Source organism: Balaenoptera ricei, chromosome 9, assembly GCF_028023285.1.
Source record: "Balaenoptera ricei isolate mBalRic1 chromosome 9, mBalRic1.hap2, whole genome shotgun sequence".
Classification (NCBI taxonomy): Eukaryota; Metazoa; Chordata; class Mammalia; order Artiodactyla; family Balaenopteridae; genus Balaenoptera; species Balaenoptera ricei.
In genome coordinates this window covers 60,320,071-60,346,754 of record NC_082647.1, presented here as the reverse complement: position 1 = coordinate 60,346,754, position 26,684 = coordinate 60,320,071, and the positions used below count along the sequence as shown (strand labels likewise).

Sequence of the window (26,684 nt, the reverse complement as noted above, 5' to 3'; positions counted from 1 at the left end):
GTCATCTGGAACTGCTTTCAAACATCTCTTAAAGCATATCACACCTCTTATTAGGCTCTTATTCTCACACTGATACATGATTTACTGTCACAATTTCAGGAAAGCAGAGTTCCTTCTTGGGAGAACCCAGCTGCTTCTTCACTTGGCCTTACTCTTCTTGTGTCACAGGGATGTTTCTAATTTCAGGTCACGTATCAGTGTATCCCAAGCCTCTCATTTCTCTCTTTAGTTGTGGTATTTTCTGTGGGAGTTGGCAAAGCCAGATCAGTGTCACCAGGAACATGTCTTAGGCCCTAACAGCCCAAGATTTTGTTGTTTTCTAAATTAAATCAGACAGTAGTTTCTGGCTCCTGGTTGCTTACACTCTGAAATAGGCAACACTGACGTAGGCAGATACACAGCATTGAGAAAGTGTAGACAGTGTGGAGCCGTGTGGAATCTACTCCTTGTCTATCTTCTACTTACTTGGAAAGGGTGGTGTTTGGGTTTAAATGAATGAAGAGGAGGTATTTAAGAGGTTGATGTGCCTAGCTTAGCAGTCATCAAAGACGATGTAGAGTGATAGGTGTGCCTTGATTGGTCAGATGAATGGGGCATTGAGTAGCTTTACCTGAGAGGAATCAGGCCGACCAGGAGAGGAAAATGGGAAAGTGAAGTCATTACAAAGCTTTGACAAGGGTGACAATACCGGGCCTAATCCACAGGACAGCCAAGACCATGATGATGGTGGAGTTTTTAAAACAGCATATAGAAAAGAAATTTAGGCAGTATGGCTGAGGAGATGTTAGACCGTACCACCCCCTCACTCTCCCACAAAAAAGAAAACCAAAAAACTGGATAGCATGAATTTAAGGAGAAGAAAAGCATAACTGAACCGCAGAAGCATGACCCCGACTGTGGAACGGTTGATAATATTACTGTTGAAGGTGATGCTCCAAAACATATATGGTGGGTGCAGTGTTTATCTCTTGCTGGTGAAAATTAAGGGCACTTTAAATTTTTAATACTTTCCTATTTTGTCTGTGATAGGCACTTAATATTTTCTAATCAGGGGGGAAAAACATGTTAAAGGGAAAATATTACCAGCAAAAAAAGAAAAAAAAAAAATGAGCAGAGCATATAGACTGAAGTTCTATAGATACAGAAATTTGGGAGATGAGGTCCATAGTAAAAACTAATAGATTTAGTAAAAAAACAAAATTTGTGTGAGGAGGAATTTTATCATCCTAAAAATTACTCCAAAGTGATTTGTTTAGTAAGTCAGTAATATGGCAATTTTTTTTTACTATATTGAAGGAGCCAGACATGAAGAAGATTTAACTGATCTTAATATGAGTTAGTCATTTAGTATTTAATTTGAATGTCTCCTGGACAGACTCTGCATGTGAGCAAATAGCGAACAGAACTTATGGGAAGGTTTGTAGGCAAAATAAGGAAAAGGAAGTGAAAATAGACAAACAAATGAGTGATAGTATTGCCCTTACACAGTAACTCCCTGGATTATAACTTTTTGAAAAACTAATCATCAGGAAAGGATTGGACGCTACATGGATACTGGTGTTATACTGTACTTTTTCCCCTTGAAAAAACTGGGAGACGTGAAAAAAACTTGAGCATCCTGAGTTTTGGACCTGTCTCTGGCACTGCCTCCAAGGAGGTCCCTTAAGCAAGCCAACAGCAAGGCCCTTAATAAACGTGTGATTGATAGGTTAACTGTCCCGGGCATCAATTTACACATGTATAAAATGAGGAATTTGGGTGTGGTGAATTTTGTAGTTCTTCTCTTCAGTTATGCATTTAACAGTTTGGGTGTTAACAGAAGTGTGGGCTGATTGGCCATGCGTGATGGGGGATCTGTACTCGGAGTGGCCAGAGGCAGCTTAACACATCCATGGGTGAGTTGATTGAAGAATAGCCGACATGACAGAATCCAGATTCCAAGCATTTGTTCTGGTTGGAAGGATGGGCCAAACTAGGATGAAGTTTAATAGGATTAAACACAAAGCCCTGCTTATGTTACTTGTTTAGGACAACTAATTAAGTTACAGTAGACCTAGGTTAATAGTGGTTCATATGAAAAAGACTAAGGGCTTTATTACCCACAAGCTCAGTGTGAGTCGGGTGTGTAATGCGGGTGTCAGAAAAGCAAAGGCTGCAGTAACAGATGTGTAGTGTTAAGGAACTTTGACAGATTAGAGGCTGGCATCAGGCAAATACCCGAGAGCCAACATCACTAGACCTCAGTAAATGTCACTGGGCTTGGCTAGATCTGTGGAATCTGGATGGATTCATTATTTTCCTTGAAGAATCTCTAAATTTGATGAAAATTTTTAGGCATTAGAAATCTGTGAAAGAAATGGTATTAGATCATTAAGTGTTGAAAAGGGGGGCTTCTGAAGGTAGGTAGGTTTAGCCTACCTAAAACACAGTATATGTCTTGTGGTTTTCATTAGAATTTTATATCGTATTTCTGGGCATGCATCAATTTTCAAGGCCTCCCCATGGCATTATTTTGGCACCAGAAATTATTTGGTGAAGACTTTGCCTTAGTTGCTAATTTTTCTACACAGAGCTCTTGAATATATAGGAATTATTATAAACATTTTAAGGCTTTAGGACAGGCATTTATCAATGTTTCATAAACCCTGCGGCAGTCGGGCTAAGTATATGAATAAATTGGGGGAATCCATGAACCCCTTGAAAAGGTGTCTAATTTTTTACATATGTGTAATTTTTTCTGGGAAAGAGTCCAACATTTTCATCAGAGTCTCAAACAATATGAAAAACAAACCCCTTCCCCTACCACCTTTATAATTTGTCCACTTTCTAGTGTGTAAACACAGAGGTATCTTGGTTGTTGCTGCCCATCTAATGAGAACAGATCCTTCTTGAAATGCCAGTGACCTGCCGTCAATTAGGGGTTTAAAAGGATGTGGCAGGCAGAGCTCCGAAAATGTTTTCATCGAAATCTTACCATTAGAATAAACAAGAACTCTCCCCTCGCGCTTATACCACACAGTAAAATGTTTTATTTTAAAATACAAGATTCTGATTTATTACTTGCAGAATTTGGGTTATATATATATTTTTTTCTGTTCCCCTTTCAACTTGTAAGTACAAATTTGGTCTTCTCCAGGAATATTTTGTTCTGAGGGAAGTTCCAAAGAAGCTTGATCTTCTCAATGGGATATGTGTTTCATGTGGTTTTTCTTCCTTTTCAAACGTACAGGGTGCCAAAGCATGCTTTCTGCGGGACATTCCTTTCTCGGCCATCTACTTCCCATGCTATGCTCATGTGAAGGCTTCCCTTGCAAATGAAGATGGGCAGGTTAGCCCCGGAAGCCTGCTCTTAGCTGGCGCCATAGCCGGTGAGTGTCCTCAGAGCTCTGTTCCCACCGTGCCACTGCACTGGAATTTTTGCTTATAGTTCTCGACAGGGTACATGTGAGATGGCTTTAGATTGCTTTGAAGAGCTACTAAAATGAAAGGGAAAGAAATGAATCTTACTTCTGGCAGGTTAGACTATTAGACAAGCTTAATTTCTCAACTCCAAAAAAAGCTCGTTAACAATTGGTGCATTTGTAGTATTGTTGGATTCCAATTCAGGTTCCATGTCATTTCATAGTTTCACTTCATGGTGTAAGAACAAGAACTGTTCAGTCAGAAGTTTTTAAAAATGTTAATACTTATGCCTTAAAGGTGTCTAACCAAAATAGTACATAAAACTTGTCCAGAATTTAAGCAGTAGTTATTGTCATTGAGAGAAAAGAAATGTAATAGAACTAGAAACAGCTTGGGTCTATTAGATACCTGATTCCTGCTAGCTGTGTAAGGTTGTAAGATTGGGACGGGGGGTGGTGTGTGTGTATTGAATCTCGGAGAGAAATGACTGTCTTCTATAGTGCTACAGTGAAAGTATCAACAGAAGAAAATAGATGCAGACGTTGGCTTCTACATTCCCAGTGTAAATCCTTAGAGGAAATTTGATTATAGCCCCAGCAGGAATGAGTTCATTCTTTGATGCTTCTCCTTGTTTAGAGACCCTAAAGGCTAGAACAATCTGGATTAGCTCTCCAGGTGGTGACAAACACTTAATGAGTTAACAGGCCCTAAGGCAGTCATGGGGTGCCTGGGTCCAAACAATTTTGATACAGGTGTTGTTCTCTTCAGACATGTGGCTTGAGTCTCTTGAGAACTACCCCCTGCTTTGAGAAGTTGTTTGCTGTTTTGTGAGCCCCGTGTCCTGCCTGTAGCCTGGGGAGCCCTGGAGGCGGGAACCCATGGAGCTCCTCTGTAATTCTTGGTTAATCCCTTTTCTTCAAAGGTGGTGATGTTGGTGTATGAGGCAGGACTGTCCTTTCCTGGCTGCTCAGGGAGCCTCGTTGTATGAGTAGCAGTGAGACCACTCTACCTAAATCAGAAAAGCATGATCTCAAGACTCAACCATAGAATTCCCTGTTTTAATCCCAGTTTGGCCGTTGACTCACTCACTGTGTCCTTTATATGTCGTTTACAGATGTATAAACGATAATATCTTTTGAACCAAAAGGGTATAATACAATTTATTTCCAGTTATTTACTTGAAGTAAGGTAGGACCTACTGGGGAGAACTAACATACCACTTAGTAGTATGTGACCTCGGGCAAGTTACTTAAGCTCCCCGGGCTTGGTTTCCTCAGCCATAAAAGGAGATGGTAATTGTACTGACTGGAGAAGAGTGGTTATGAGGCTCTAGTGAGAGCACCCATGTGGAGGACTTAGCCTGTAGCCTGGCAGAGAGTAAATACTCAGTACATGTTAGCCATCATTATGTTGAATCCAAGAGAATGTGTCTGTAAATAACTCCAAAAATCAATTGCGAAATCAGAAGATAAGTATTAGAGCTCAGATCAAAGTCTAGGACATTCTCCAAGCTTTGTTTTCTTTGAACCACAAAAATATTGCCTTTAACTCTTCCCTTGGAGAAGATAGCTACCCAGACATAATTTTTGTCTCTGGGTACAAGTTTCCCTGGGTGATCCATGCTGCCAGAACTGTAGAAATTATAAGTGGATTTTTTTTCTCTTTTAAAGTTTATTGTCTTCTATTTTTTGTAGGATTATGAAAATATTGACCATTGTAAAATATTTGGAAAGTATCGGAACACGTAAATAAGATAACAGTATCCATTATTCCATGACTCTAAGATAATCACCATTTAATATTTTTGCTAATTTCTCCCCCCCTTGGATGGTTTTTAACAGAACTGTGATCACATTATAGGTATGTGGTTTTCACTTCGTTTTGGAAGCATTGTTCACCATCACAGCAAAATGGTTCATGGCATGTGCTGTGGGGTCAGACTATCCGGGTTCAAATTCCAGTTTCCCTGCTGAGAACTGTATGACCTGAATGAGTTACTTAATGCCTCTCGGCTTGTTTCTCCACCTCTATATGGAAATAAGAATAGTCTTAGTCTCATAAGATTATTATGAGGATTAAGTGAATTAATGGATATAAAGATCCAGGAAAGCACCTGGCACATAATAAGTATTTTTAAATGTTCAATAATAATATTAATTTTCTTATGTCATTTAAAACTTTGTAAACAAAATTTTTAATTGCTGCATACTTATATCATCTTCAATCTTAGATAACAAACTTTTTTTTCAAAAAAAATTTAAATACATGGTATTGTTAAAAAAAACATCTTTGTGCATAAGGCTTTTCTCCCTATTCTGGATTGTTTTCTTGGGAGAAATAAATTCTCTGAAGTGAGTTTGCTGGTTAAAAAAAAAAAAAAATTATGATTGTTTTTAAGGCATTGCCATGTCCTTCTTGAAAGTTTGAACTGCTTTACATCCCCATTCTGCTATTATTTTAGCCCTCTAGCCATCCTGTTGTCTTTCAGAGTTGTTTTCCACATACCTTCTGTATTAGTTGTTTGTTGCCACATAACAGGTTACCCCAAACTTAGCAGTTTCAAACAACAAATGTTTATTATCCCAGTTTCTGTGGGATGGGAGCAGCTTATCTGGGGACCTGTGGCTCGAGTCTGTCATGAGGTTGCAATCAAGACGTCAGCCAGGGCTCTAGAAGGCCCGACTGGGGTCGGAGGACGCACTTTCAAGACGGCTCAGTCGCACGCACGGCATTGGCAGGACGCCCGGCATTGGCAGGACCGTCAGTTCCTTGCCACAGGGCCTCTCCATAGGTCCTTGCATGTCCTCATGACGCAGCAGCTGGCTTCCCCCAGAGCAAGACCAGAGAGAGCGGGAGGAGGGAGAGGGAGGGACAGGGCAGGAGAAGTTGGGGGAGGAGGGAGAGAAGGAGAGGAAGCAAATAGAAGCTGCAGTGTCTTTATGACCAAGGCTTGTAAGTCGCACTCCTTCATTTCCACACCGTCCTATTAGCCCTACTGATCAGCCCTCCGTAACGTGCACGAAGACGATGGAGAGGTGTGAACACCAGGAGGTGAAGATCACTGAGGCCCATTTGGGAGCGAACTGCCACGCTGACTATAGAATGTTTACTTTCATTTTATTGTCCATCTTCCCCTTCCCTGTAAGGCAGGATAATGTAAGACAGACTTTGTCATTGGTTTTTTCTTGAAAGGACAGATAAGCCACAAAGCTTGATGGTCTTTACCTTCCACAAACCTGTATAAACTGTGTAATGAGAACTAAGCTGCTTTCTTAGTTTCATAACAGATATCAGAAGCCAATGGCAACTGTCATAACCTCCATTCTCATTAAAGTTAGGGATGTTTCTGTTATCCAGTTTTTCAGCCTTATTTGGAGGTTCCAGTCAATGTGGTAAATATGAAAAGGAAGTAAGAGGCATACATATTAGAAAAGAAGAAATGAATCTATCATTATTTGAAAATGATTGTTTACCTGAAAATCCAAATTAAAATGCCTAAAAATGTATCAGAATTAATAAGGAAGATTAGTAATGTTTTTTTTTTTTTTTTTTTTTGTAAGATAAACACAAAAATCTATATCCAGTGATCAGCGTTAACTGGTGTCCTGGGAGGCAGCAGGGCCACCCTCTGCTGAGTGTAGAGCCTTGCAGGCTTGCTCGGCCAGGGCGCTGAATTCGGTATGGAAAGGGCAAGAAGACTGTGGTCAGAAGTGTGCCCCGTGCAACACCATCCGGAAGGGCAGTGAGCACAAAATGCACCCCACGTGTGGGGGCTGTTGGCTGCCAGCCAGATCAGACCCCCATGTTCCTCTTGTGGATACCAGGGGAAGAAAGGCATCTCCTCAGGAGAGGACACAGTCATGGGGTGGGTAGTAGGTCCCAGGGCCAGAGTGACCTTTGTTGTCATTAAGAGAAAGGAGAAAAGCTGATCTCAGAATAAGCTATGAGGAATAGTAATTGACCACTAACTTATTTATTATAAGAAATGTCTTAATGCTATTTTTATGTTATATAAAATACACATTTTAATATAAAATATGATCTTTAGATTTTATATTTCAATTTATCTCTTACACAGGATACGTATATTTTTTGTTGAACAATACTATTATACATAAGATGGATCTGGGTTAGTGAACATGATTTTACCTTTTATGTTTTGACAGGAATTTCAGTTATTCAGTAAGTATTACCTTACTTTCTCTAAAAATTTGATTTGATTTAAAGTTAGATTGCTTTAGTAATATACAGCTTTTTAACAGGTGGTTGTTAGTATCTTAAAACGTAGAGAATATTAAATTTGTTTAGGTCTACGTATCTAGTGATAAACTGGGAAGATCTTTAGATACTGGGAACGTCTCCATTAATTCACAGGATCGAGTTAAGACCAACAGATATTTGAATTTATGTTCATCAGCCAAAGTGCCTCATGTGTCAGAAGGTGAGGGTTGAAGCAAGGGGCCTGAAATTAAGGGACCAAATTCTGACTCACTCTAATTAAGTGTGACTTTTTTGATTAGTGAAGGGCATTTCAATATGGTTTAGGGATAATATCAAATGAAGGCTATCGAATACTTCTCAAATGTTATAGACTGACCGCTCATCCCAGATGATCTTGTCAGAGTGGTGAGGTAGGGGAACAAGTCAGACTGCAGCGATGGTCTTGTGATCTTGTCTTTGAATTAATTAGCTTTAGACTAAGTAGTAATTCAGGAATATCTTTAAAAGCTGTTCAAAACACAGATATGGAAGAGTTATGTGTGTGACTGATCATGATGCTTTTACAAACGTATTAGAAGAATTAAGTTGGGAGAAAAGTACCATTGGCACATAATTATATAAAATGTAACAATTTTTAAATTATGTGGACATAAAGCTTAAGATAATTTAAAAGCAATTCTTAGATCCTTAAAAAAAAAGAGTAATGGAGAGGTCGGATCAAGGTAATGGACTGAGCATGTTGATCCGTCTCTCCTCCCAAATACCTTAAAATGTTAGAAAATACGTGTTAAAAACTCCTTATTAGCACCAGCCTTCAGAAGATAGGAACCAAAACCTGAAACAAGTGAAAAATGCCACAGCCCAAAACACCGGCAGGAGAAACTACTTTTATTAATGTAAGAGCAAAACCAGATAATTTTAACCTCGGAGTGAACAATAGATAAAATGCCTTGAGCGTTGGGGGAGGTTTTAGGGTAAATCATTAACAAGCGTTAAGGAACTGCATGTACTGCGGGAAGGTCGGCTTGCTCCTCTCTCTTCTCCTTTTTATATGGAACTTCAGGCAACATTTGAATCGAGGCTAAAAGCCCAGAGCTGTATTCTAAAGGAAGGGAACACTTGCCTGGAGAGGGCAGTTGTAAAGAACTGAAAGAAAGCAGGGCAAGGCTTCACGGTAATTCCAGACCTTTACCACAGATGCAGGGGGAAAAAAAAAAATGAACTAATAGCAGCTCTTCCAAAGAGGGGTAGAAAATAATTCCTTCTACCTCCAGAGTGAAGCACCCCGCATTGCAGGATTTGGAAGGTCCCTGCCCTGCCAGCCTATCTCAGCCCCAGCATGCAGTTACGGGCCTCACCCATTTCACAAACTCTCTCCATTCAGGAGAGAGGCCTGTGGGTGAGGCTGGCCCAGAGTGTGGTGGAAGCTGTCCACAGCACAAATCAGCCTGTCCTTTGAACTTGAATGTCAGTAGACAGCCAGGGGTCCCCTCAGACAACAAGGAGCAATAAGGTAAGTAAACAGGAGAATTACAGAGAAAACAGGCAATTCAGGGAACAGAGGAGAACTTTTAAGAACTATAATTAGGGTCCTCAGATTTGAAAGAAACACTCAGTAAGGAGGCTTTCTTGAAAACTAATAAAAAGATTGCCAAAATTAGAAATCCATAAAAAAAAAAACACACACACCAAATTTGACACATGGAAAATAAAGTCATGGGGAAAAACAAACAAAAAACTCTAGAATATGGATCACAAATACAGAGATGAAAAATAACAGAAAATTTAAGGGATATGTAGGATGAATCCGAGAGGTCTAACATCTGTTTAATAGGAGTTATCCAGGGAGAAGCAATAAGGAAAAGAGGACAGAAAACCAATCAGTAATGGAAGATTGGCTTCTTGTCTGCGGTGCTGGCTTCCGTCAAAATGCCGAGGAGAGCAGGTCTTGATCTGCAGTTGCGTTCCCAGCAGGCATGCTTGCCTTCAGGAGCAGGGGCCAAACCAGGGTAGTCCCTCCCAGCCAGGACTCACAGGTACCCCTCACAGATCTCTCGGAGGCAAGATGAAAAGTGAACTTAAGAAAGAGGACAGTGTGGGATATATGAAACAGAGCAGATGAAAGTGAAACCCGAGAGTCGGTCTGAATGACTGCTAACCTTGGCTTATGTGTTTTTGTACAAGAAGCGTTGTTGGGAGGCAGGTAATAGAAAGGGAGACAAAGGGAGGGGGCACCACCTTCTCAGCTTGCAGAGATGTCAGTGCTCATTCGTTGCACACACTGTAACTCACACCTGTGTAACAAACGCTTATGATATTTAGCCAAATTGAATTAGTCAGGAAAGGGTGGAAATCAAAAGGGAAACACCTAGAAACAGAGAAAATAAAGACCGTAACTAACCCAGGATGGCAGAAATCAGTCTACAAGCCAGAACTGAATGCGTTCAGTGCCCCTAGTAAAAACAAACACCTTTAGCCAAGTTGTGAAAGAAAATCTAGTCACCTGAAATTCGAGAAAACAGTGACATAGAAAGATGGAAAGAGAATGGATTGAAAAATATGTACCAGGCAAATACCAACAATAAGCAAGTGTAGCAATATCAATGTCAAACTAAATGGAATTCAGGAGTTTAAAAATAGCATTCAGAAGCACAGAGGCATATTTTACACTTGGAAAAGATAAAGTTCACTAAGAAACCTCTCTGTATTATCAACATAATGTCGTCTTATAAAACCTCAAGTTAAAAGTATGACGAGAATGTGGTATTTTCTCTTTCTAAATGAAAATCATTACACTTTTCTTAGAAACTGATACATCAAGTAGATAATATAGATAAGGGTGCAAAGGGATTCTGGCAAACTTAACCTTGATCCAGAATACATAGATATTAACTCTGTGTCCCATAAACAGAGAAGCACATTTTTTTTTTTTACAAATACTAATGGGATATTTGTGAAAATTAAGGCTGACTTACCCCAAAGTTGTATTTTTTGTCATATGATATCTGTTTATTGGTCTTTGCTGGGTTTTCTTTTTCTTTTTTTTTTTTTTTGAGGTACAGTTGAGGTACAATATTATATAAGTTTTGGTTGTACAGCATAGTGATTCACAATTTTTAAAGGTTATATTCCATTTGTAGTTATTGTAAAATATTGGCTGTATTCCCTGTGTTATACAATATATCCTTGTACCAACCAAAGCTGTGTTTTGCCAATCATGCTTTCTTTTTGTTGTAAATGACCTTCTACTCTCTAGCTGCTGGGCACCCCCTTAAGGAGTTATAATTTTTTTATTGACTGGAGAACACCCAAGTTGTTCCAGTCACACAGGTAGCAGGTGGCCCCAAGGTCTCACCATTTGTCTCATCACTGAAGCACCAGCTGGGCAGCGGTCCCCTTCCTGTTGAGGAACCTAAAAGCTGCCTCCCTGTTGCCTAGCCTTCTCTTGCTCTCCCATCTTTGGGAAGAGAGAAAACTTGACCTCTTTTTGTTGTTGTTCTTGTTTTTATTTGGTTGCACTGGGTCTTAGTCGTGGTACGTGGGCTCCTTATTTGTGGCATGCGAACTCTTAGTTGCGGCATGCATGTGGGATCTAGTTCCCTGACCGGGAGTCAAACCCGGGACCCCTGCATTGGGAGCACGGAATCTTAACCACTGCACCACCAGGGAAGTCCCAAGACTTGACCTCTTGCTCAGCGTTGTCTTTACCCTTTTGCAAGCCGGGAGAGACCAGGCAAGTTGGCTCAGAGTCTTTGCCATCCCTGACCCCCCCCCAAATCAACACATCTCCGGTGGCCAAGCTCTTCCTGGTAGATGCTGCCTTCCTGGCCTTGCTCTGGAGCAGCCTGATGCTATTCTCCAGGTGAATTTAGCAAATCTCCACACCAGAAATCCCCTGTCCACAGGGATATCCGCAGTCCCTCCGAGGCCCTGGCAGCTGTCCTCCTAGGAGAGGTGGGAGCTGGGGGCGGAGAGGATGAGAGTCATGTGCAGGCCGCCATGTTTCCAGTACCCCGCCCCCGCCAACACACACACCAATCACTTTTTACCAGACAACTTGCTAAACATCTTACACGTTTCTCTTGGCATTTTTATTCCACTGATCAATGTCTTTCCTCCCTGCCCTCCCCAATACTTCTCTCTTTTTTTGTAACAAGTAGCTATTTATGAAAACTGCCCTAACTGAAGGAAACTTTTTACCCATTTTATTGCTTGTATGTCTTTCACATTCACACTCTGACATGCCTGCCCACGGTTGTAAGGAGGATTTTATTGCGTGTCTAAAGCAGACAGCCTTGCTAAACTCTTTCTAAACCAGGAAGTGAAACAAAATTGGTGGTGTGAACACAGTGGGTTTCTAAGCATTTTTCATGTTTCCTTCCATTATGTTGGAGGATAAATTCCTGGCTCAAAGTTGAAATAATTCCTCTAAGCTAATAGGAAATTCAGTATGACTTATCCAGTGAAGCACTGGATATAAAGTGAGCTTTCTCACATGCAAAAACGTGATGCATTTTATAAAAACTGTTAGGATGAATGTTTGAGGAGCTTAGTGTAGATGGAAGAGGAAAAGATACAGCTTAGTGATATAAATGCAAACGTGTACTCTGCAGATTTCCCCCGGGCACATACGCACACACTGTAACTTTAAAGCTGTCTGTTAGAAGGATGAGATGGAGTTGTGAGCCAGACCACGTTGGTTTGGACAGAAATTCTTACAGAATTATTAAGCCTTAAAAAAAGCAAAGGAGATTTATGCATCTGCATTTGACCAGTTTGGTTTGGAATAGGTTCATAATGGAAAAGTAATAAAACCATAAGAGACAGTGTCTTCTGAGTACAGTCTCGCTTTTAAAATATCTAAACATGGGCTGCCCCAGTTTGGATAAAATGACTGTAGAAAAATTTCCCATTGGTAATTTTGGGAGGGTTTTTTTTGTTGTTGTTGTTGTTTCTTTTTCATTGATTATCAGCCAATATAAATTTTAAGCTTTCTGTCATATTTTTTCTGGAGATGTCAGTCATAGGAAAGAGGAATCCTGAAGTGTTATCTGTGGGCACCTCCCCTTCAGGTCACTCCACACACAGACACACACACACACACACACACACACACACACACACACACACACAGTGTTTGTTTAGCTGTCAGTAAAGTCTTTTTTCTGATGTAAATGAAGAGGTTAGGGTTTGGAAGGTGGGGGGGGGGTGGTGGTTGAGTGTGTGTGAGAAGGCACCTCCGGTGACTGTCAGAAAAGCAGGAAGAGGAAACGGATAACAAGCTTCACCTCTGAAAAATCAGACCTAGTAACTCTGATTTCCACGGGAAAGCAAAAGAAAAAACAAACAAACAAAATCTTTCTCCGTTTGTTCTCAGCCACTCGAAGTCATCGTCTTGATAAATAATTCCTTAAAACCTTAAAACTATTTAGGAATGTAAGCGCAACAAACAGAGGCTGGTGATCTGGAGACGAGGCGTGTGCTCCTCTAGGTGTCCTGGAGCCTCCATCACTGCGGACGAGAGTCACAGCTGTGCTTCCCAGAGGGGACAGCAAAGAGGCATTTGATTTCATCCGATTCTTAACTTTCTTTCCACGGCCGGCAGTTCAAAGCACAGTTCTTTTTATATAGTGAGAATGTGACCGGACTGCGAAGGTGTTGTCTTTCCTGCAGGTATGCCTGCGGCATCTCTAGTGACCCCCGCTGATGTTATCAAGACACGATTACAGGTGGCCGCCCGGGCCGGCCAGACCACTTACAGCGGAGTGATAGACTGCTTTAGGAAGATCCTTCGGGAAGAAGGCCCAAAAGCTTTGTGGAAAGGAGCTGGAGGTATGGAAATAATTTGCTCTTAACTAAACCTTTGGTGTCAGGTGAATTTTAAAAATCTAATTGCATCTGTTATTTCTTATTTTTTTTCAAAGCTCGTGTGTTTCGTTCCTCCCCCCAGTTTGGTGTAACTTTGCTGACCTATGAATTGCTGCAGCGATGGTTCTACGTTGATTTTGGAGGAGTGTAAGTATCCTGCTAAATTTCAGCTGCTTCTAATACTCTGTTGTCATTGAGAAAGGTATGTCAATTTAGTCCCTATGATGAAGTAGAAAAGATGTAGGAAAATCCTGAAGTCATGTTATCAAACTCATTTCAAAAGGGAATATACAGCTAACTAGAATTCCACAATTCCTCTCTGATCCAGACGTTAGCAGTTTCTGAACGTTGTTTTTACCAAGTTAAAAAACAAAACAAAACAAAAACTCAGATTCTCGCTCTATTTTCTCTCCTTTTAGGAAGCCCATGGGATCAGAGCCAGTTCCTAAATCGAGGATCACACTGCCTGCTCCCAATCCCGATCATGTTGGGGGCTACAAACTGGCAGTTGCGACGTTTGCAGGGATTGAGAACAAATTTGGGCTTTACCTACCTCTCTTCAAGCCGTCAGTATCTACCTCACAAGCCATTGGTAGAGGCCCGTAGGAGGACCGTCCCTGGGCTATTGCTGTGGCTTTGTTGTTACTGCAATAAAGAATGCCCCATCTTGGACTGAAGCAACACTTCATTCCTTTCACTTCCATCTCCTGTTTAAATTCAAGTCGAGGCTTTTTATAAGGTGAAATCATTTATTTTCTGTGTGGTTTCTTAACCTAGATCATTGTGAAATTTTTCATAATTATTCTTTGGGCCTCTGCTCACAAACCTTTGTGTCTGACATTTGCTGGGATTTGGTCAACACTAACCTGATTTGGAGGAAGAAGCAAGTCTGAAAACAAATTAGAACCATTCTCCTTAGAATTAGGATTATAGTCCCGAAGAGGCGATTGAGAGGGGATCATGGTGCTCAGAGCAAAAGTGTTCCATGTCTGTTTAACCTGGTAGGAGACTGGGTGCATATTTATGAAAGTAAAAAATACTGGAAGAAATGAAAACATTATCAGAAATAGCCAGCCTGGCTTCAGATTTTAAGCATGCACTAATTCTGTCTCTGGATTATATTATGAAGCTTTTATGTGAAACATGTTTTTTTGTAATGAAAACCACATTGAAGATGTTTAATAATCATATTCTGTTACTGGTACTAAGACTACTAGGGAGAAGTCTTTTGTGCTTTAGCGAGAGTACTGTTGGCACTGTACTCTGTAGATGGAGAAACCAGGAAACGCAGCATCTCTCTTGATCTGGGGTGACTGCTCATATGAGGTACATGTGCTGATTGCTGCCTATTTCAATAAACACTGTAGAAAAACGCGTGCCTGCCTGTTACTGGTACCTACCCTCGCCGCCTCCCAATCCCCCGTAATTGGCATCCATCTGCTTTTAAAATCCATTTTATCTTGAATCATGGAAGAAAAATACATTACAATACAAGTTTTTATTTCATTTGTGGTGCCTTGCACAATGGTCAGAAGGCTCATGTGTTTGTGAAGAAGGAAATAAACTATTTTTAAAGCTACTGAATTGTTTGCTCTTGTTAATGTCATGTGGCGAACGACCGCAATAATTGTCATCATTGGACTCTCTGTTTCATGTTGAGGGCGATTTGTTCGTATTGGCACGGATATGTTCTCGTCTTTCAAGGTGACGTGTACCCTTGTCTTCAGTATGCCAGTGTTCGGCGTGAATAAGAGAAACTACATTTAACCCCAGATGAGCGAGGAACCTAGCAAACTGACACTTGTTCTAGTCATTCTCGGTGCTTTTGGCAGTTTCTTATCGTGAGAATTAATATAAAGCTTCACTGGCAGTTGGGCGTGAAAACTGGTATGAAATGGCAATGGTATTTTCTAATTTTCTCTGACTCTTCCTCATACCAAAACCATATACCACTGTGTCTGACCTTCGGTAATATTTGGCCAACACTGTAATGACCGGTGGAAAGGTGTTATTCTTGAACAGAACTTAGGGCTCTTCTTCTTAGGCTGCAATCATGCTCCTGAGGAGGCTGCTGAGTAACTTACCAGCAGTGAGTTTGAACTTTCTGTTTCTCCGAAATTCACCTCCAGATGGCACAGCCATTTTTCAGCCTCTTGTCTTGCCTGTAGGTCAGCAGGTTGGCATTCAAAGTTATTGTTCAAAATTGGAAAGTGTAGACACCATCCATGAGTCTGTTTTGTTTTGTTTTTTTCAGTGAACAAAAGCTTTGCTATTCTCACCAGAGATAGGACAAATACATAGCTGGCTCCCTCATGATTTGGGTTTGGCCAACACCAAAGAGAAACCCCTCCGTCTCCCTGAACTCACCCCCAATCCCTGCTCAGAGTGACAAGTGGTATTTATATTTTAATCTCAAAGACCAGTCACAAGACTCCAAATATGTCTTAGAAATTTAGGTGGTGTTACAATAACAAAGCACTCAAGCTTTGGTATTTTGAATGTGGAGAAAAGTCCCCGAGTGTAAATCACTGCATTCCTTTTCTTCACGTGCTTGAAATTTTATAGAAGATCAAATTTTCGTGGTATAAACACTGACCCAAATCTCAGACATGGTGCATTGCCCTGCTTGCTTCTTTTAAGAGCCGCTGCATTTGTTGGGAGAGTGTCTTGGCTTCCCTTAGAGGTACCTGTAGCTGAGGGCGATTCTCTTTAGTAAATGAGAAACCCGAGGTACCAGGAAGCCAAAGGAGATAGGGCCACAGGGCTCTGTGTTTCTTTAAAATCCTCGGCTTAATCTGTTCAGGGATAGGCAGTGACTTGAGACACTTTGAAGGAGACCTAATTTCCATCTGAGTTGTGCTCAGTGGGTGGTGTGACTGTGACATCCTTGAATAGAACTGCAATCACCGTGTGGTGAAAACCACGTCAGATTTGTTCTGGGTTTTTCTTCTTCCTGAAGTGACAGCACAATACGTCGGCAGTGCTGTGGCTGCCGTTTGCAGCTGCTCCTTTGCCTCGATGCTGAGGAACTGAAAGCTGGGTAACTCGCACCCATGGGGGCCAGCCTCCCCCCGCCCTGCCAGCGCTGAAGTATCTCCCTCTGCCCTTGGTCCACCCTCGTGACTGCTTGGGGGGTGGGGAAGAGGCCTGACTTTTGTAGCAGCTTTTTTTTTTTTTCTCTAGGAGGGGAAAAAATGTGGAGCTGACCACAGAATGAACACACTGATTCTTGGGTTCCAGTCGTGGCTGGGTTTCTTGAGGCTGGGTGGCATGCTGTCGCCAAGCTCATGCTACACCTCATAACCCACAACCATTCGCTGTGCTCCCTGGGGTCGCCTTAATCCCAAGCAGCCGGGGTTGCACAGGGGAGAATAAGAATTCTGGCACAGAAAGGAGTCATTTAAATGCTTATTGCATTTCAAGCTTCAGTTTTTACTTAGCTAAAATATTTACCGTTGCTGGAAAACAATGTTTAAAATTTTGTGCTTATATGTTATTTAATGGTGTGGCCTATGTAAACCTCAGGATGCTTACATTTTGACAGTCTTCTGGAAATGTTTAACAGCACATAACTCAGTGAGCAGGGAATAAAAACCGGGAACAAATTGTGCTTGAAACTTTGTAACCTCCCCTGGCTAGGTATTCGGCAAGGCACGTTGGAATTCTCCAGGTAGAGGCAGGGAGATCTCCAGTAATGGAATTTGGCGAATCCTGTCTTGTGGCCCCATTTATCAACCTTCTAGATAAACCCTAAGAGTCATCATGTGCTTTTTACCGCAGAGGCCATCCTTGTGGGGATGAATTTGTGTCTTTGCCACTGAGCAAAATCCCATTTTAAATTCAAGGTAATCAGACGCTTTCAGGATGTGGATTTTTCCGAAGATTTTTAGAAGACACGTTCCCTGGTAAGAGCGGTGAAATGTTCTTTCCACAAATGGTACTGCCCACAAAGGAGGCGTGCCTTTTGTTTTACCTTTTGGGAATAACCCAACCCTCACCAAAGTGTTCTGTTTTTGATGTTATGAGGACCACGGTGGGGGGAGGGGGGTGTTTAATGGTTTCATTTTAAGGTCTGAGGCAGCAAAAAGCATTGCCACTTCTATCTTTTAAAACAGTGGCAGTCTTCAGCTTGAAAGCCCAGATTGGGCTCCATGAGGGAAGGGACTATGCTTTGATGCTAGTTCCATAGTGCCTGGAACTTTTAGTAGACTCTTATTATTTGGATGGATGGATGGATGGATGGATGGATGGATGGATGGATTTTTGAGAAATGGTTTTTTTTTTTGCCAATGAGTAATCTCTATTATTTTCCTATTTTATAGGCCTTTTCAGTAGTGGTTATAATGGCTGGAGTTAAAACCATAACTGAAAACAATCATAGTCTTATGTATTGTTCAGTTACTTTAGAAGTCGTAAGTACTTCTTTTATTAAAGCAACTACAGCTATTTATTTAAACTGATTTTAATTAGTTGGTTACTTTGAGTCAGGAACTTTCATATGACCTATATGATATTTAAATTTCCTGGTCATGGTTAAAAATAAAGTTAAAAAATCATATCCTTTGAGATTAGTGTTACATTAGGGTTGAGCTATATCATTAAAAAACAGTTTTTATCAATAAGTGTTAATTATTTAGAACTCATTCTCTATTCTTCACTGTCTTGACGTTTGTGTCCTTAGGAGCACGGGGGCGAGCTTTCCTTTAGAAGCTGCCGAGGACAACGGGAACTCTCTTTCAGAAGGGTTTGTTTTTAGCTAATGCATTAATTGACTCCAAAAAGAGTCCAAATGGAACACTCTGCTTTCATCTGCTGGGGTAACCTAATAAAATAATGTTGTTTGTTTTTAGATTCCCGGCTGTTAAGGGGGTTTTGCTCAAAGCAAAACCACCGTCCCCTCGAATAACTTTAGAAGGAGAGTTAAGAAGACACGCTAATTGTGTCTGTCTGAGGTTTGCTCCTTCGAGGGCCCAGACACACCCCTTGCACACTGGTCTGGCCACCAGGGCTCCGGTGCCCACCGCTGAGTTGATTCCATTGGACGGGGCTCCTGCCCCTTTGGAAGATGCTTGATTTTGCTGTGAGCGGTTCTTAAGCGGATTTAAAAATGGACTAAGCTCTCGGAGCAGACTTGGGCGAGCACGCTGTATATGCTATCCGTCTGTCCTACAGAATGGAGAAAGGGAAACACAACTTAATGAAAGAAGACTGATTATAACAAGCTCCTTACCTCCCATCACCCCCTCCTCCATCCTTTGCTACTTAGCCAAGCTCTTGCTCTGGTGTCTTATTGGGCTGCTTTCAAATGAGAGGGGGACAGGTAATCCTGCCCCACCCCTGGAGTTCTTTGGCCAGGAAGAACTCACTAAATATGAGTATTACATGCCAGGCATGCTCTCATTAAATCCTTCACACGTCCCTTGAAGTAGGTACTGTTCTTTTCCCTGTGTCACAAATGAGGAAACCAAGGCTCAAGAGAGGTTAAGTATCTTGCTCATGGTCTCAGCTAGCAAATAAGGATGCTAAGATTTGAATCCAGGTCTGATGGCCCCCCAAGCCCTGTTCCATATGAGGATTTCTCAACAAAACTCAGTACAGGAAGTTTTTATGATAGTCTATGCCTAGAATTTCTTATTGTCCCCCGGTTCTCAGTATCAGATGTATCATTCCTAGCTTAGAGGAGAAGGGAAGGGTGATCTCAGATTATTTACCATAGTAAGTGCATTTGCTATCTCAGAGAATTCCAGAGCCTGAGGACCTGGTGAATCCTGACAAGCCTTTTGAGGTTCATCTTAAACTATTTTACAGCCTATTAAAGTCAGTAAAGAGAGAATTAAGGTAAACTTGAAGCATTTGCCCCACGGGTTTAAAATTGGAAGGTAATGTGGAAAAAGCAGAGGTAAATTTACAAACTGTTACAGTGCAATATGATATGACGTGAACTGAATTGGACCATCTTAAAAATCTCTACTATAATTAGAAAATGCCGTTCTTCAACAAAAGTTAGAAATAATGGAAAACCAACTTAAAAGTAAATATCTATGGGTACTTGGCCTCAAAGTGTGTCTGGAGGGAATGGAGACAGTTTACAGAATGTGGGATTTGCTGGAATTACTTTTGGACATAAAATCTCCATCACGCCTAATGGTGGAAAAGTCTTACTCTATTCCCAACAAGTTACCTGTTATCCCTAAAGTTAAAGGCGGATATCTACCACTTCGTTTTGCTGCCCCCTCACCCATTCTTAAATAAATGAAAGCATATTACTGACTAACCCACACCAAAAATTTATAGCTTTTTTTTTCCTCGGCAAAAGGGATAAAAATACATACATATATATATATATATATATATATATATATATATATATATATACACACACACACACACATATATAAATACATATGCATATAAACACATATATAAATACATATACGTGTGTGTATGTATGTATATGTGTATTAAAATGTCATATTCCTTTTTCAAAAGAGTGATATATTTCAAAATGTGAATTTCTGTTTTGAAGCTGAATTTACCTGTGTAAGTTCTAAGTATACAGATATGCTTTATCAGTTTGAGAATTTATGGAGAATTAGCCACTCCATGTAAGAGGCTGCTTTTTCTGATGACCTCTTCATTTGGGCCAGCTCCAGTGTTATAAAAAGCTTACACTCTGTTAGAGTAACATCAGAAATAAAGAAAGATCGGGGATGACGGAAATTGAAACAGGCATTCTTTTTTCTTCTGAAAACAGAAGTGAAGCGATTGCCAATGTTTGTTGAATTTTATTACAGTGAAAGCAGAGATTTCTCCACACTTTCGGTCTCAGCCTTTGTCCAGCCTCACTATGCAGTGTATGTATCACCTTCTGAACTAAAGAAGCAGTTCACACTTGACCTAGAACTTGAAGTTACCTGTGACCACTACTTATAAAGTAAGTGACTTCTTTCTTTTTTTAAATAGTTTGCCTGTCTGAGAGTGAAAGTAGAGAAACCATCATTTCTGTCCTTTTCTGGGACTTGAAGTTAAGTGTGGCATTTTTTCCTTTTACTCCATTTAGAAAGTGTCTTGATTGGCTTAATAACTAACCCTTCTAACACCACACATATCTGGCTAAGTTATTACAAATTATAATGGCATTTGACACGAGTTGGTTATAAAGGATAACCACTATCTTTTATCAAAGCTGTCTAACAATAAATTTCAAAATAATCATTATTTTCAGGACCCTGAAGTAATTATTAAATAAATGCTTTAACCTCTATAGACAGTAAACTCTAGTTTACTTTTTTCTACCTTAAAAATTATACCTTTGGGAGATTTCTGCTTCTGGCCATGATGGAATAGTAGGGAAAAGTAGAAAACTGGGTGAAACATATGACACAGTAGTTTTAAAACATTAAATATTAGGCAAAATAGGACTGTGAACTCTGAGGCGGGAAAGGAAACAAACAAGGTGAGACCTATCATTGCACCAGCTTACTGCCTGGGGGCAGGTTCCAGCCGCTGTGCAGAGAAGGGGAACCCAGACAGGGCCCAGCCATCTCCCCGAATTGAAAAGCTGGAGCTCAGAAATCAGGGGGCCAAGATAGCTAGAATTTTAAGACAAACTACCAAACAGGAGGGAGCTGCTCTGAGAGCTCTGGAGTTTTGTAGAGAGTTCCCCAATCTTTGAGTACTGATCTGTGCATTTGTGGGAGGAAACGATACCAAACTTGGGAAAGAACCACTGGAAAGGAAGAAGCAGAAAAATTCTGGAGTTCACAGAGGAGAAAGAGTTTGTGTTCCCACCAGCAGGAGTAGAAATTCCTCCATAATACATAGAACATCAGGTAGAATCCTCAGAAAAATGTCATATTATGAATAGTGCTAAATAAGAACTACGATGAAGGCGGCTTTGCCCTTAACAAAGCTTAAAAGCAGACCTCACAAAGATCTGATTCCAAGTAATTTAACTGCTTGTCAGAACACAATTTGATACTATTTCAAACAATATAACAAAAAAAGCCCACAACCCACTATAACAAATTTAATTTAAAAATCACCCATCATAATAAGGAAAATATAAACCATAAAAAAGTGAAAAAATCAACCAACAGAAATGTATATCATGATGAAGATGGTGAAAACAAATGATAAATAGAAAATCTTAAAAGTTGCCAGAGGAAAACATCCCATAACTTACAAGGAAGGATGATAATAAGAGAAGATTTCTACTTGGAAACTATTTAAGGCAGAAAGCCACAGAGTAACATCTTTAAGGTATTTAAAGAAACAAGGCCAACCAAGAAATCTACACTCAGTGAAAATACCTTTTGAAAACAAAGGCAAAATAAGGTAGACAACAAGTAAGAGAATTCACAGGGCAGCTAGAATTGCACTAAAGGAGATGTTAATGATAGGTCATCAGGCAGAACAAAAGTGATATCAGATGGAAATTTAGATCTATACAAATAAATGAAGAGTTCCAGAATTGATAATAAATGGATAATTAACTTTTTTTCTTATTTTTAATTTTTTTAAAAGATATTTGAGTCTTTAAAGCAAAATCAATAATGATGTATTGTGAGGTTTATGGCATACATAGCAGTAAAATGTACAATAACAGCACAAAAAAGAAGAAAGGAAAATGAAAATACACTGTCAAAAAGTTCTACTTCTACTATACATGAAGTAGTATACTATTATCTGAAGGTAAAATGTAGTAAGTAAAAGATGTATGTTGTAAACCCCAGAGCACACTAGAAAATGAAAACCAAACAGATTTAGTTAATAAGACATTAGTGGAAACCTTAAAAAAAGAAAAATCCAAAAGAAGACAGGAAAAGAAGAAAAAAGAAATAAAAAAACAGATGAAGTAAATAAAAAAGAGCAAGATGGTAGATTTAAACCTAACCATATTCATAATTACATTAAATGCAAATGGCCTAAACACTCCAATTAAAAGGTAGAGATCAGATTTGAGGGGAAAAAAAAAAAGCAAGGCCCAACTATATGCTATCTAAAGAAACTCACTTTAAAAACACAGATAGATGGAAAGTAACTCGACAGAAAAAGATATGCCATGTAATCACAAATTTCAAAAAAGCTAGAGTAGGCTATGTTGATATCAGCCAAAGTATATTTTAGAAAGAGAACTAGTAATAGGGATAAAGAAGAACATTTCACACTGATAAAGATGTCAATTTATCACAGAGACACAAAATCCTAAATGTATATGTACCTAATAACAGTGCTTCATATACATGAAATAAAAACTAACAAAATTAAAGAATAGAAGAAATACGCAATTATACTTCCAAATTTCAACACACTTCTCTTGATATAACAGGTAGAAAATCTACAGTATATAGAAGACCTGAACAAATTTATCAAATAATTGACCTTATTCATATTTATAGAACACTCCACTCAACATCAGCAGAATACACATTCTTCTTAAGTACATGATATATTTTACCAAGATTAACTATAATCTGGGCCATAAAACAAGTTTCAATAAATTTAAGAGGATTGAAATCACACACATTACATTCTCTGGCCATGACAGAATCAAATTGGAAATGAATAACTAAAAGATACTTGGAGGGGCTTCCCTGCTGGCGCAGTGGTTAAGAATCCACTTGCCAATGCAGGGGACACATGTTTGATCCCTGGTCCAGGAAGATCCCACATGTCGCGGAGCAACTAAGCCCGTGCACCACAACTACTGAGCCTGTGCTCTAGAGCCCACGAGCCACAACTACTGAAGCCCACATGCCTAGAGCCTGTGCTCTGCAACAAGAGAAGCCACCACAATGAGAAGCCTGTGCACCACAACGAAGAGTAGCCCCCGCTTGCTGCAACTAGAGAAGAGCCCACGCACAGCAATGAAGACCCATCACAGCCAAAATAAAAATTAATTAATTAATTAATTAATTTTTAAAAATAGATACTTGGAAATTCCCCATATATCTGAAAAATAAATCATATAGTTCCTAACGACACTTGAGTCTAAGAAGAAATCACAAGGATAATTAGGAAATATTTTAAACTAAATGAAAAGAAGAACACAACATATCAAAAATTTTACAATGCATTTAAAACAGTGCTTAGAGGGAAATATATACTATTAAATGCTTACATTAGAAAAGATGAGAGGTCTCAAACAATTATCTCATTTTCTACCTTAAAACAAGAAAAAGAAGAGCAAATTAAATCCCAAAGATGCAGAAGATAATAAAAAGCAGAAATCAATGAGATAGAAGACAGGAAAACAATAGAAAAGAACAGTAAGATGAAAATATGTTTCTTTAAAAAAATCCCAAAATTTAGAAACCACTAATCAGACTGATCAGAAAAAAAAAACAAAATAACAACAACAAAAATAACAACTAATGTGATAAAAAGGGAATGCTATGAACAAATTTATGCCAATAAATTAAACTACATAGATGAACTAGATTTCTTGAAAGATATATACTAGCAAAGTCACTGAAAAAGAGATATTGTTACTACCTCTATTTCAGTAATCAAATTCTTAGTTAAAAAATCTTGTCCCAAAGAAAAATCCAAGCCTAGATGCACATAAAAGGGACAATCCCTTCTGACCAAATAGGGTTCATCACCAGGATGTAAGTTAGGTATAACACTCAAAAATAATGTACTATACTGATTAAAAAGAAAAATCATGATTATTTAAATTAGATTCAGAAAAAGAATTTGGTAAAATTCAACACCCATTTAAAAAAAAAAAACTCACAAGCCAGAAATAAAAAGAAATGTAATCTGATAAAGGGCATCTACAAAAAAAAAAAAAAAAAAAAAGCTATAGCTAATATGATACTTTATGTGAATGATTCAATGCCCTAGCCAGTGCAACACGATAAGAAAAAAATAAATTAAAAAATACACTGGGGAAAAAGAAGTAGAACAGTATTCAACTGCATATGAAGAACATTTTAAGAAATCTACAAAACATTTATTAGAACTAGTAAATGAATTTAGCAACACCACAAGATACAAAGTCAGTATAAAAAAATCCACTATATTTCTATATACTACCAACAGTATCTGAAAATAACATTTTAAATATTAAAAAAATGGGGAAATAATAGTCTTTTCTACAAATGTTGCTGGAAAATTAATTATGCATATACATAAAAATTAACCTTAGCCCACAATGACACCATACACAAAATTAATTAAAGATGCATTATACACATAAATATGAGTTAAAACTAAAATATTTCATAAGAAAACATAAGAGAAAATCTTTATGACCTTGGATTAGGCAAAAATATTTTAGATGAGTCAAGATTTTAGAAAACATTCTTAATGAAGAAAGCACTGTCAAATTGGAATTCTATATCCAAAAAAAAAAAAAAAAAAAACCTTCATAAATAAAGGCAAAATAAAGACATATTTAGACACACAAAAACTGAAATTATTCTCTTGCAGAATCTTACTACTGGATATAACAAAAGAATTTCATTGTCTGAACAGAGATGACACGAAATGGAAAGCCCAGATCTCCAGAAAGAAATGAAGAGAACCAGAAAAGAAAAATGTGAAAGTAAGTAGTTTTTAAAACCTTTTAGAATTATCTTTATTTTATAAATACTTTTAATTCATAAAAGACTATTCACTGGGGCTTCCCTGGTGGCGCAGTGGTTGAGAGTCTGCCTGCAAATGCAGGGGACACGAGTTCGAGCCCTGGTCTGGGAAGATCCCACATGCCGCGGAGCAACTAGGCCCGTGAGCCACAACTACTGAGCCTGCGCGTCTGGAGCCTGTGCTCCGCAACAGGAGAGGCCGCAATAGTGAGAGGCCCGCGCACCGCAATGAAGAGTGGCCCCCACTTGCCACAACTAGAGAAAGCCCTCGCACAGAAACGAAGACCCAACACAGCCAAAAATAAAATAAATAAACTAAAAAAAAAAAAAAAAAAAACAAATGTAAAAAGACTATTCACTGAAGCAAAAATAATAGTGTATTGTGGGATTTATAGTAAATACAGAAGTAAAATACATGACAACACAGGAACAAAGGACAGAGAGAAGGTAAATGGATTATTCTGTTACATCATTTGAAGGTAGTCTGTTATTAGTTAAACATGCATACTGCATTCTTGTGAAATCACTAAAAAGAATAAAGGTCAATAGATGAACTGTAATGCAATACTAAGAATTATTTGGACCATCAGAAAGAAGACAGAGGGGAAGAATAGAAGAACAAAGAATGAATGGGATCAATAAAAAAACAATTACTAATACAAAATAAAAAATCAACCATGCCAAAAATTACATCAATTATACATGGACTAAATCCCCTAATTAAAAGGCAGAGACCATTAGACTGTATTAAAAAAAAAAAAAAAGAAGGACCCAACTTTAAGCTGTTTACAAGAAACACACTTGAAATATAAAGACTTAAACAGATTAAAAGTAAAAGGGTGGGAATGACATCAGCCAAAATGGCAAAGTAAAAAACTCCAAATTCTGCCCTTCCATAAAAGTAATAAAAAACGGGCTGAAACTCAAAATCAACTCTTGTTCTTGAACTCTGGAAATTAACCAAAGACTTGGATCAACTAAGGGAACACTGACTGAAGAACAATGCGGATTCTCTGAAAGAATCATGAACTTTGTGTCATTTTAACTTACTCTAGTCCCATCCCCCCTCTGTAGTCCAGCAGCAGCTCTGAAAATAACAGCTCACATTCCCAGTACTACAGGAAGCAGAAAGTACTTCATTCACAAAGGATTCTAATTATTTGTTCTGACCTGTCTGGTTCCTCCCTGGTAGACAAAATACGTGTCTTTATTGCACCTAACTTGGAACTGGTGTAGTACTAAGGCTGCTTCCTGGTGCGGGGGTATTTGTCAAAAACATTCACAGGCTAATATCCTAGTTGCTGCTGGCTGAGGTAATAAATAACAGTTAAGACAAACAATAAACTAACAAAAAACTTGAGAGGACAGGCTAGGGAATGAGATCTTTGAGGGCTATGAATAACTCTGACATACCCCTGGGAATCTGGACAAACACACACACACATACTCAGAACTGTGCACATGCTCAGGAAAGTCCTGAGAAGGCCCTAAGATCTCACCTCCTGTTGACATTGAGGCTCTGTAGAAACAGGAAGTGAAGGCCAATGCAGAATTGTAAACTGCCTGGCTGATAGGTGAAGATGCACCTCAACACAGAGA

The 26,684-nt window shown here is 39.2% G+C and overlaps 1 protein-coding gene and 1 long non-coding RNA gene across 6 annotated transcripts in view; both read left to right on the top strand.

Moving 5' to 3' along the window:
• SLC25A13 (solute carrier family 25 member 13) overlaps positions 1-15,070 on the top strand; it is a 212,843-nt gene extending 197,773 nt beyond the window's left edge. For both annotated transcript variants that reach the window (XM_059933892.1, XM_059933893.1), the window contains exons 15-18: positions 3,230-3,368; positions 13,297-13,455; positions 13,548-13,638; positions 13,911-15,070. In XM_059933892.1, coding sequence (XP_059789875.1) covers positions 3,230-3,368; positions 13,297-13,455; positions 13,548-13,638; positions 13,911-14,097 — 576 coding nt within the window. In that variant the 3' untranslated portion in view covers positions 14,098-15,070. The remainder of the gene's footprint in view (positions 1-3,229; positions 3,369-13,296; positions 13,456-13,547; positions 13,639-13,910) is intronic.
• Positions 15,071-17,154: 2,084 nt separating this feature from the next.
• LOC132371998 (uncharacterized) overlaps positions 17,155-26,684 on the top strand; it is a 36,184-nt gene continuing 26,654 nt past the window's right edge. For 3 of the 4 annotated variants that reach the window (XR_009505059.1, XR_009505057.1, XR_009505058.1), the window contains exons 1-3: positions 17,155-17,396; positions 20,286-20,425; positions 24,931-25,045. This is a non-coding gene — a long non-coding RNA (uncharacterized LOC132371998). The remainder of the gene's footprint in view (positions 17,397-20,285; positions 20,426-24,930; positions 25,046-26,684) is intronic. The other variant, XR_009505060.1, reaches the window with a different exon arrangement.